The 12,659-nt window shown below is 37.5% G+C and overlaps 1 protein-coding gene across 3 annotated transcripts in view; it reads right to left on the reverse strand.

Annotated features, from left to right (window-relative positions):
* The window catches only part of GHR (growth hormone receptor), a 119,062-nt gene that overhangs the window by 11,742 nt on the left and 94,661 nt on the right, over positions 1–12,659 (reverse strand). For all 3 annotated transcript variants that reach the window (XM_041424567.1, XM_041424569.1, XM_041424568.1), the window contains exons 4-6: positions 3,180–3,309; positions 1,954–2,114; positions 740–918 (exon numbers count right to left, since the gene is read on the reverse strand). In XM_041424567.1, coding sequence (XP_041280501.1) covers positions 740–918; positions 1,954–2,114; positions 3,180–3,309 — 470 coding nt within the window. The remainder of the gene's footprint in view (positions 1–739; positions 919–1,953; positions 2,115–3,179; positions 3,310–12,659) is intronic.

Below are 12,659 nucleotides of genomic sequence, written 5' to 3' on the forward strand. Positions count from 1 at the left end.
AATTTTTTTTTTTTTTTTTTTTTTTTTTTTTTTTTTTTTTTTTTTTTTTTTTTTTTTTTTTTTGCCAGTTAGGTCATATTAATAAGAAAGCAAAGGAAGGTTCTGCTCTGACATGATGTTCTTACTGCATTGAAGAAGAGCTCTCCAAATGCAAATATGCCATGACACACTGGTATTTAGCCTATGCATTCAGGTAAGATGGCTACAATATCTTCCCTCTAACAGAAAAAGCTAACTACATAAGAATTTAAGCGATTTTCAAAAAGTAAACTTAAAAGATTTGTAATATATTCTTTTATATTTTCATAGACTATCCAAAGCCAAAAATTTACAGGTCCTCTGAAAAATCTGGATTGACATGGTGATAATTACCAAGCAAAATATTCCTGTTCAGACTACTAAAACATCATGCACTTTTTAAATAGGTGAACCTTAAGAAAATAATAGATAAATATTTTAACCTTGAAAAAACTTGCATATATCTGACTCTGCCTATACTTACTAATCTAACACAGGTGTTTCTGGGTTTTTCATTATCCTGCCTGTCAACTATCTTGACACATAAAGTTACAGTATTTGCTAGAAAATGTCAGAAAAAACATAGGCATATTGTTTAAGAAATAAGGCATTGTCTAATTAGCAATTAGAAACATGTTTTTCATAGTGGTACAAGAGTGTTAGGGATAGAACAAGCCTCCACTGCACTATGACTAATGTATAATAAATATTTGTTTCATACCTCCTTCCATTTTGTCTCATTAACTTCTTTGTACTGCAATTCATATTCCAGAGTAATCCATCCCTTCCGAACATCTGCTGTTGGTGGTGGATCCCATCTTACCTGGATATCCCCATGGATTCCAGTCTGACTAGTATTCAGCAGAGTCCAGTTAAGGTGGACAGGGGGATCAGGTAGTACTGTTTAAACAGAGTATTTGGAATAAAACAGCCAGTTTCAATGTGAAATGACCATTCTTACTACACACTGATAAATTATTTCAGGACTTAAAAAGTATATTAACCATGTATTTTCTGATTAAAATAGAATATATTGCAATTTCAAAGCTATTGCAAGCTATAACAAGAAGACACCCTGCCAATTGGCAGTAGATATGTTCTGCACAAATCTCACCCAAGCAACTAATAAAGGAGTTTAAAAATGTATTGCCTATTGAAGTATATTTCTGAATACCAGATTATAAAATACTAGATATAAACAATTATCCATCAAAATTTAAATCCAGAGTTCTGACTAGAAAGAAAAACAATAATTGGAGTAACACAGAAAGACAAATATTTAGTAGCTAATACAGAAGCACACTGAAAAATTCTTGTATTTGAAAAATGAATCTAAATTTGCTCAGCTGAATAAAAGAGAGCATTGGATATTCTAATCACCTGTAGGAATAATTATCTGGATATGCAGTTAATGGTGGTACACTAGTACTCTGAACAAGCAATAACATCTGTAAAGTCCCAGGCAGTCAAAATTCATATTGCCATAAATATAAATCCTAGCTTAGAAATACTAGACATCCTGATCCTTTAGATTACAGTTGATTCAGGAACAAAATAGTGTTTGGCTTCCAGAGCTTTGCAGGATCAAGGTTTTAATGTCAACTTTGCTCTACAAGGAGAGGTAGCATCCATTAGAAAGGACTCAAAGTGAAAGCAAAGACAAGCTCATTTGCGCATGCACGCATTTGAGAGACCACTATTTAGAAAATAGTATTTAGAAAAACAAATCACATATTTGCTTTTATCCTTTAGGCTTTCTTCCAATCTAGGCAATATGGCAATATTTTCTGGTGTGGATCACATTACAGTGTTACAAAATCAAATCCCTTCCCATGTATCATATATTTTAGGTACTAACTTTTTGAAAGGCACTATTTAAATACAGCCTAAGTAATACAGAAGCTTATACAGGTAAGATACATAATGGAAGCATACCTATTTCATCAACACTGAAACATTTTCTATCATATACTTCATTTTTACTGGCAAGTTGAACACAATATGGTGTCCACACAGAGGTGTAGGATGCATTGAAGTAACAGCTATTTTGTCCTGAAGTGATATAATCAGGGCATTCTTTCCAGTCTTCCTCATTACTAGAATGACAACAAAAATGCAATATTTGTGAGAGATTTACAGACCTTACAAAGTACAAATTGCAGATGTTACAAGACACAGTACTGATAAGTTGTAAAATGTATGAAAGGGGGATAAAAACGTGTCAATATTGATGGTGATTTACAATGATACCACTACTGAAGAAACCTGCTTAAATGAGTTCAGGTACTCGTGTACACTTAGTGGCCTGGAAAATAGCTAAACTTTAAGGGGCCTTCTTACCCAAAGCATTTTATGATTCTGTTATTCTATGTTTCTGTCATTTCTGAGATGTCTCAGAGTAACTAAGAAAGCCAGCCTTGCTATTAGGCCTAAGTCTGCTATGCAAATGTATCATTACCATCATCAAAAAGCATCTGTAGATCAAAAAGATCAAAACGCTGTTCACTAGAGGGAACAGAAATGCACAACCTGCTATTCCTGTGAACAAAAGGCCTATTTCCTTAATAGCCATTACTGGTAATGTCTATGTCCTTTTTCAGGCTAATCATTGTAGCAACATGAAATTTAAAAAAGCTTAAAGTGGAGCTGAATCGTAATTGAACAGGACTCAATGGAACATTATCCCAGTATCAGAGCAGTCTTTTCCCCTGGACCTGTACATTCAGACTTTATCACAGCAATTGATCAATAGGGACTTCATAACACTTTAATAAAAATTTGAAAGGGCCTGTATCCAACCTCCACATCTGTGCACACATACAAGGAATCTCAGTGTTGCATGTTAGATGGATAAAGAATAAACTGAAGTTGTCTATTAAAAAATCATTACCCAAGCCATATAGTATTCAGTTTTGGATTCTGCAACCTGGACCTAAATTTAGTAAGAATGTGTTCTTAATTACCTGTCAAATAATGCTCATTGCTGCAAATTGCTCAATAACTACCAATAAATTCTAACTTTGGAAAAAACATACTTAAAACATGGGTTTATATCCTTAAAAACAGTATGGCTCATATCACAGCAAAAAATTAACAGTAGCAACCTAACGAGCATGGCAGAATAAATTATTTTTCTCTTTTCCTGTTTCAGCTTTTATTACCTCTTCTTGTACAACAGCTGTAGAATTCTTGGAACAGTGAGGTTATAAAAATTTCCAGCAGTCCAAAAACATGAAAATGTCTCCATTTCAGGTGATCTGCATTTGCTGATTTGTGGCCACTGCAAGAGATCTGTCAGTAAAAAAACACGGGACAGAAGGATACACATTAAACAAATCCAAACCCCAGACTAACCTGCTGTTAAAATGAAACTCAGCACCTTTAAAGAATAATCAAATTTTCTTCCAATCCCGTATGTACAATGAGGCAAGATTTAAATTCTTATGTGCATACATGTAGATGACTATAGAAGCCATCAATTTGAAAGATGTGTCAAGCTCTCTTTTGTACCATGTAGAAGTGATAGTGTCACAGCCTGACACTCAGCATAGGGATTTGTAACTGAATAGCATAGAAAAGTCTGTTTCAGATGGAAGGGGCCTAAAACAATGATCCAGTCCAACTGCCTGACCACTTTAGGGCTAACCAAAGGTTAAAGCCTGTTATTAAGGGCACTGTCCAAATGCCTCTTAAACACTGGCAGACTTGGGGCATCAACCACCGCTCTAGGACGCCTGTTCCAGAGTTTGACCACTTAAAGAAGATTGCCCTAATGTCCAATCCAAACCCCTCAGGTGCAGTTTGAAACATTCCCACCTGTCCTGTCACTAGCCCTCTTATCAGCTTTGCTTCCCTCCTCAAGATGCCATCAAGGACATTCAAATTTTCTTAAACTGCAGGGCCCAGCACTGCACACAGGGAGGTCACACCAAGCCTGAGCACAGTGGGCTCATTGCCTTTGGACTAGCTGGCTGTCCCCAGTTTGCTTTGTTCAGTACAGATAGACCTGAGTTAGCACTTCACTTGCTTTGAAGAAGGTGTGGTACTGCAGAGCTTCCACAGCTCACCACAGAGACTCACCACAGCTTAGCACATACCCAGCTGCTGCATTTCTGCCATGACAGAAGCTACCTTGAGCTGAGCGAAGGTTTGTGTGCACAATGCTCTGTGAATATAACCTTGTTTTGAGGGAGATAAGGGACTTCTGAGCATGGGCATGTTCTGCCACATGCCACTTCTACATCCATAATTTCTAATCTTTGTCAAAACTGAAATGATGAAAGCTCATAAAACGACTGCTACAGTAAGTCAGCCACATCAACCCTTGTGAGAAGTACAAATGCAAAAGTTGCAGGTATGACTCACTGCTTCCAAAGTCAAGCCTTAACTTTTTCCTGATTTTGAAGGTTCCAATTGCCCATGTTCCCTATTTGGCCTGAAAAGCTTTCAGAAGATGATCAAATGTACGTGTATACCTCTCTTCACAGACTATCTGGGAATACGATCATTTATTTAAAAAAAATTATCCAAAATGCACTTAAGATGCAGATGTAAGTCAGGTATTTATGAGTGGTGAAATGATCCCTGAAAAGGGAATAACATGGTGCTACTAGACCCTGCAGGCAAATTTCTTTGCAAAAGTTTTGGAAGTATCACAATTTCAGACAAGATAAAAGGAAGAAATATGTTAGTGTCAGGGCAGGGAAAACCTGAAATAAATTGCCCAGAGGGGTGGAGGAAACATCCAAGACTAGGCTGGACAGGGGTCTGAGCATCCTGGTCTAGTTGAAGACATCCTGGGTGATTGCAGGTGCGTTGGACTAGAGCACCTTTACAGGTGCTTTCCAGCGCAAACCATTCCGTGATAATACTTGATACAAGATATTTACCTTCAAAGTCAGAAAAAGCATTAAGATACAGTATCCACAAGCACAAGGCACTTCCTGCTACACAGGAGGATATTGTGGCCCTCATGAACGCTGACCCCTTTATTTATGGCTCAGACAGACACAGCCACTCCACGCCTGAGCAATCTGTATTTCTCGGGCTCAATGGTTTAAATTGTGTACTTTGTATTACACACCGCCAAGCATCCATATCAGGCCGTAATACACGAGTATTGTGAATTTCTGTTTTGCTCATCCCATAAAATGGTCTGATTTTACACTTTGGACAATGAACAAGGCGTGAGAACATGTCTGTAAATAGATTTCATAAGCTGGTTAGATTAAACCTCTCTGCCCTCCCCTTCTCTCTCCTGCCTCCCCAAAACACTGAGAATACATCTTGCCACCCTAAAATAACTGAAGTTTGATTGGAAAGATTTTAAAAAGCTGGCTTTTTTCTTAGCCAGCATGTTCTATTTTACTGAACTTTAAATAAGTTTCAGTTTAAAACTGAAATAAATTTTGAAATGAATTAATTGTTGCTGCAAAGGGAAAAAAATGGCATTGTTCTTTTTCCAGAAAATATTGAAACAGAACATTTTTACTACTGTGTCTAATTTTTTTAATGTGATATTTAGTGTTTGACAGCTTTAGCAAAACTTCAACATGCTTCTGGGATTGACATTGATTTGAGCTTTTACTCAGTCTTACATCGTTTGTCAAACAATTTCCATGTAGTAGATGTCTGTGTTAGAAACAGCACATGACCAGGAAACTACAAATCGTTGTAACATAAATCCAAAATAAAATAGGATAAAAGATTCAAGAACAGTATTGTGTTTATAACTTTTAAAAGTGTGAGTGTTCCAGCTTTCAAATTTGAATTTTCTTATTTAATTGCAAATCAAATTATTATATAAAAGCAAAACAAAGGAAAAAAAGTTTCAAAACAGAACAAGAAAAATGAATTAAATTTTCTGCTTTTACTTCAAAGACATGAATAAAATTGCCTCAATTGCATAATACCTATAATCAAGAAGACGTTTGTCATTCCCTTCTTCTATAAACAGATAGTGTGCAAGGAAGTACATGCTATGGTTTTTCCTGTTTCTATCCTCAGCTACATGCAAATATAGTTATTTTTACTGCAACACATTAAGAACTTGAGAAAATGATATATTGGAAAACTCTACTAAATTAGAGTATTTCTGTTGATGTATTCATACCTGTATTTATAGCTAGAACATACAATATTTAAAGATCATGCAGACCATGTTCTCATCTGTAGGGGTAAATAAAGTCACACTGCCACTTTTTCACATAATGAAATGAACTGAATTGAATCAAACTTCACTTAGATTTTGAGAGGTCCAGCAGAATCTTAAATATAGGCTCTACCATGTCTTAATAATAAATTCTCTGGAATTTACCAGCTTTATACACACTTTCAGATGTACAAACTCTTTTACAAAAAGAGATCATAGCACAACCAGAATGGCATCATTTACAATGGAGAGGATTAGAAATGCAGAATACAGATTAATATTTGGTTTCTTACATCCTAACTTCAGAGGAATGTATCCCCAGGTCTCTCTTTTCCATTTCATCATGACAGGACCATTAATCCTTTCCCTCAGAGATGTCCCTTGAACAGTCCCAAGAATTTTTGAACAGGGAGTATTTTTGTTTGGGATTCAGTATTCAGTTTATACGGATACATATATTTTTATTTTATGACTATTTGAAAGAAATATTATCTTATGATAAACATGTCCAGTTTCTGTGTCTAGTTTCCAGACACAGATTTGGTGACTGACTGAAGAAAACTTTAGCATATTAACTTGTGTCAGGCTTGGCATTCCTGGGGTAGAGCTCATGAATTCCTTGTTTCCCACACAAGTCAATTATCAGCATTGTGCACCCTGTGTGAGCTCCATCTGAACAAGCTGTCCCAGAATGTGATAACTGTAAGCAATAGCTCAGCTGACTGCATTTAGGCATAAAGACAGCAGGGTACTGAAAGTAAAGGCTGCCAAACCAAGATTTTAAATAGACTAGAAGAGCAAAACAAAGAAGAGCAAAGCAAAGCATGGATGCACACTTGCTCATTTCCTATCTAATCCAGTAAATTCCGGTCAAACTGTCATTAATAAAACCACTCGCATTACTCAAGATAATGGCTTGACCAAATATGCCATTTCAATAGGAAAAAACATGGAAAAAAGTGTCAGAAGGCTAATTCTTTTAGAGACTGAATTTACTTTTTAAATTTTCTTTTTCTTCCCCCTTCCAACTCCTTTTAAAGTTATATTTTATTAGAGGGACTTAAAAGTCCCTCTAATAAAATATAACTTTAAAAGGAGCTGGAAGTCTGGAAGAGCAAAGAACTGACATATGTAACTGGGGTGTAGCAAAACAGTTTATCATCATCTTGGAGAAAGTCCTACTGCCACCAGACCTCTAGCTCTTCTGCAGGGACAACAGCGGAGGAGTACACAAATTGTAGAGAAATATTCCATTTATTGGTGTAGGACTTTGGTAGGTGACATGATAATAAGCATAAGACTGATTGATAAAAACCACATAAAAGGGGCTGCACTTTTGCTAAACAAAAGGAGGCATTTATAGTTGTGAATTTTAGAAGCTTCAAGTAGAATTATCCATTATCAGAACTTCCTGTACCAGTCAAAAATACAGCAAAGTTAAACTCACAGAAGAATAACGTCTCAATATGCAAATCATTGATAAATGAAATCTTATGCAACAGCACATCTCTTCATATAATCCATTCTCAAAGCACAACAATGTGTCACTGCTAGAGTGCAATAGAGAAAGGTGGAAATGGTAATAAAAAGAAGGGAATTCATTACAGTTAACATTGAAAACAGCTATGAAGAGCTGGTGTGCAATTTCCTGCAGCTCAAATTTATACATTGGCAGTAAATGCTCTGTCAATTAGATCCTGCTCCTGAATCCACCAGGCTCATCAAAGGTTGGGTCACTTAATAAGAGCCAGTTGATTTCTGTGCTACCAGGAAATTCTAATTTGTTTAAATTAGGCAGAAAAATGAACCACATTTGGTGTCAGTGGATGATATGTTGAATAGGTGCAATCTAGTACTAATAAATTGTCAGACATCCTATACAGAGAGCAGAAGATGCAGTATCCGGAGACAACAACCAGGTCACCTCCTCATCAGGCTGCCTACTAATCTGACCCAGTTTTTGCCCTAAGTAAAAGGGACCCATAAAGGACCAACCAGTTCTGGAACAATTTTTTGTGGAAAAGAATAAAATGTATTTAGTATCAGTAATAAATCAGATCCTTTTGTACAAAATACTTGACAGAACAAAGCAAAGCTTAATAACTCTGATATGCTGCATCACAGTGAAAACAGAATGGAAATGCTCTGTAAGAGAATATTACGCCCATGGAGTAAGTCTAAATATTTCAATAGCTCATGATAAATTCAGGTGTTTTTCTTAGAAGAATGAAAGTGGGATGTTTACCTCTACATTGAACATTAATTTGGTGACTGCTACCTCAAAATACATTATGTAGGCATCCCTGCAAAACGGATAACTATTCTGGCTGTTTTTTCAGAAAAAAACCAAATTCTTTCCATCTTTAGTCAAGTAGTCTGACATAGTTAAAAGCACAAAAGCCAGGAGAAACTGAGCTTATTCCATAGCATAGAAGTCCAACAGCTGTGCTGGTTTCCCACACTCTCTGTGCTATTAGGAATCCACAGAACAGAAACCAATGTGGCTCACACATGTAAGGGTAGTACACACAAACAAAGTAAATATAGCTCAAGATTGAGGGAAAAAACAATCATGCAGCATTACTCAGTACCATTGCCCATGAGAGTACACGGAAGAGAGTGGATGTGCACATGTGCCACAGTCCATGGTACTTGGTATGTGCTTTTCAAATCATGCCCTCCCACGTGCAGTGGTGGAATCAAGTGATTTCTGTTGCAGGTAATTTCTGTCTACTGGCCTGCCTTCATATACAACAAATAAAGAGAAGCAAAGCCAAAGGTCACGGTAATTGTAAATGAAAGGCAGTTAATGTAACAAACCAATTTCCAATTCTCTCTTAATTGCTTACATAGTTGTAACTTAAATTGAAATGACCTTTTCAAGAAATTATGTACAAAAAAAAAAAAAGTGCAATGCTTTTATCTGTTACAGTCGTTGTTGTAGATGTTCAGTAATGACTAGCATTATGTGGTAGGGCATGTGAGGAAATATGGAAGCACAAATGAGGTCCTGTCGTCAAACAGAATGTGCAATCAGCAAACACCACAAAAGGTCTTCCATGTCCTCCTCAGTGCAAACAAATTTTTCAGTACTGATGAAAATTTTCAATATCTGTCTTTCTCCTGCATATGTACTAGCAATTTCTGGTCTGAAGCCCAATTCAAAGTTAACAGCTGTCTAAAACCAAATGCATTGCTCCTCACCATGCAGCGATGAGGGGTTATCCTTGCTGAGATGTGGGCCCTCCAAAACCACCAGAGACTGGTGCTCAGAACCAGCACCAGAAAGAGAAGCTTTCCAGAAAGAGAAGCTAAAGTTCAACTTGTCATTCCCATTCCCTAAAACCTTCCCAAACTCTAAGAGGAGAGTACTCAGAGGATATGGGGAGTAAGACTGCCAGGTTTAAAAACTGCAACTTGACAAACCAATGAAAAGTTACTCTAGGGCGCATCTTAATGCTCCTGCCTAAATGTTGCAACTTACTTCTCTTGTTTTAACATTAGCTCCCTTCCTATAAACAAGATGCTGTGCAGGTGGGGCACTTTGACTGCACTGCAGTGGCCACTGGCTTACTGGGTAAGGGTAGCCAGGTCTCGATCTGACCAGGGGATAAGGAGGGACCAAGCCTTGAGCCCCAGAGCCTGGTGGAGGTGGCTGTGGCATGGAGCCCAGGGTGGGCAGGGTACTGTGGGGCACACCTTGCAAAACCTGGCAGCAGCAAATACCTGTGCGGAGGTGTTAGGAAAGCAAACAGCACAAGTGCCAGCCTGATAACAATACAGAGAGTGTTTTAACAAAGGAAAAGCTACAGCACAGCTAACTTGCAGTGGAGTAGACAAATGGAGCCGAAACAGGGAGAAAAAGAAAAAGGAGAACAAAGACACAGGTGAAAAGAAGAATGAGAAAATGACATGTTTGGAAAGAAAAGCACAAGAGGGCATAAGGAATATGACAGGAAGGCAAGTAAGGGCAGCAAAAGACTTGAGGTAAGGTAGAAAAGCATTAACATTGAAAAACTACAAATTAAACACGTGAGCTGATGTAAGCCTGCAGTCACTGTTACTCAGTTCAAACACGAAGACAGCAACCTCTGCGTCTGGCACATGCATAACCTGATAATGCAGAGCAGAAACTGCATGTGCCTGGGACCATCCAAGAGAGATACTAAGGTAACAGACTGGAGGAGAAAGCAGGTGGTTGCAAGGGCAGTGTGAAAAGTCAAGCAAGCACTGACACAGCAAACCTGTTTAAGGATAACTGCAGAATAATGACAGCACAACAGAAAGACTGAGGTCTTCCTCACAAATCCAGGTGTCAAACATCAGGTCTAATACAATCAGCGCTCCATGAAAGCAGGGCTGTGAGTTTGCCAGGTTTCATTCACAGCCAAGATGCAGCCATGCACTGACAGTGATATTATATCCCAAACTCCATGGGTAAGATGACAATGACACTATATCCCAAACAACATCAAAACAGTGCTGGTTATGCAGAAATGTGTCCTGATATTTCTTGTTTATTTCCTGTCCACACCCTCGTTACATTTGAATGAAGTAACTCACAGAAATATGGCCCCCAATCTGGCCTTCTTCTTGGCATTCAGTCCTTTTAATTCACACTGCTTTTGAGAGATCAGAGTTAATCTCTGAATTCATGTACTTTCTACTGTTAAACTTTCAAGTTATTTCTGACTTCTGCAGATTTTAACCATTCTTCAAAACTACAGCTGTCTGGTATATTTGCAGTATCTCTTTCATACATGACAGAAAAATCCTACCTTGTACTCTACAGAGACCTTTAAACCATCTCCATTTGAAGCAGTAAAATCTGGTTTTTATTCAAGGGAACCAAAAATTCCAGTTCTATCCACAGAACAACTATCTGAACATCTTTGAAGGGCATTCCAAAAAGGCAGCAACAATTTGTTCCTTAGTCCACCCTGTCATAGTCACCATATAGCAATTAAAAAACTATGGAAATAAAGATGATATGGAGGCTGTTACTAGGAGGGTCATTTGTTACCTTCAGCTGGGGTGAAACTCCAAAGGATTTTACTGAGCCATTCCCTGAGAAGTGCTACTACAAAAAACATCCTAGGCAAGCAGGGTCACGGACACTCAACAGAAGCTGAGTCCTCAAAGCCCAAGGATTCCTGTGGCAGTAATGATTGAAAACTTTTTGAAGATGGCAAATCTAGTGATTCTTCCCAATTCTTCATCATGACACCCACCCAATTTCATCTTTAGACATACTGTGAAGTATACAGGGACTTATAAGGTATTTTCACTCTTTCTGCATCTTTAGGCCATAACACTTTCTTTTGGATCCCAAAGAAAACTTAATTGAGTATTTTAGAATACTCTGTTGTGCCATATTTCCCCTGTGCTTTTAAAAGTGTCTGTTTTATTACTGTGGCCAGGATGTTTATTCATTCCATAATTCAGAGCTTTATTATTGCAGTGAACTATAAGCTTCCAACTTCAAAGTGAAATTTAAAAATCAAACCCTAGAAGAATAAAATATTTGTTTCCTCCTCCTTTTACCTTCAAGCCTAACAAGAATATGAGTCTTTGCAGTTTTGCAGTATTTTTGCTTTTGTAAGAATGCTCTTTTTAGTAGGTTTTAAAAGGAAAATCACTGTGACAATAGTTCTGTCTCCTCTTAAGCAAACGTCTAGTAGTCCTACTATGATTGTCCTTTTAATAGTATTTATAAAGCAACAATCTCCACTTCCTAGTGGTCAGAAATGAAGCCAATATTGTGATAGATAATTTAGAAGTCCTGCTAATTTACAAAAAAAGTTATATTTGGAAAAAACTCAACAAAGAAACTGGAGTGCCAAGCAGTTCTCACAGCCATGACTTGACATATGTGTTTTGGGTCCCAGATGGATTTCTGCACATGAAAGGAAATGTATGTGACACAGCTGTAAATTACAAACAGTGAGTATCTGAAGTTCTTCCCAAAATGGGAAAGTTGCTGAGCTGGATGCATCTTGACTTTATCTGAAATTCAGGATGATGTAAATACCAAACAAGAGAAGAGCTCATGTAAATGATGTTAGACTGATGGAATTAAGTCAGCAGTGGAAAAACACACCCCCTACCCCCAGAAGTACTGGCAATTCAGCACTAGGATGAACAAAAGACCAGAGAACATACAAACGGGGGACACTTACGACTCAGAAGTGAGTTGGACTTAAGGGAATAACACATATTTTCCTTCAGCTTTCATTTCTGTTATCTGGCTGCAAACCTAAAAGATGTTCTGATAATCTCTATGGCACTGGGTGGCCAGAAGCCTCCAGACTAATCCTTATTTTACTACTGCAGAGGAGATTTGGACAAAACAGACATATTCAAAAACACAGTGGACAGATTTACAGAGGAAATTTTTTTTTTTTTAACAGACTACCAAAAATTATTTATTTACATTATGTATCTTCTGCTTTCTCTGGCACCTGTTTTGTCTTTCTAAGAATCAGTGCTG

This window comes from Onychostruthus taczanowskii, unplaced genomic scaffold (genome assembly GCF_017590055.1).
Source record: "Onychostruthus taczanowskii isolate IOZ18803 unplaced genomic scaffold, ASM1759005v1 scaffold83, whole genome shotgun sequence".
NCBI lineage: Eukaryota > Metazoa > Chordata > Aves > Passeriformes > Passeridae > Onychostruthus > Onychostruthus taczanowskii.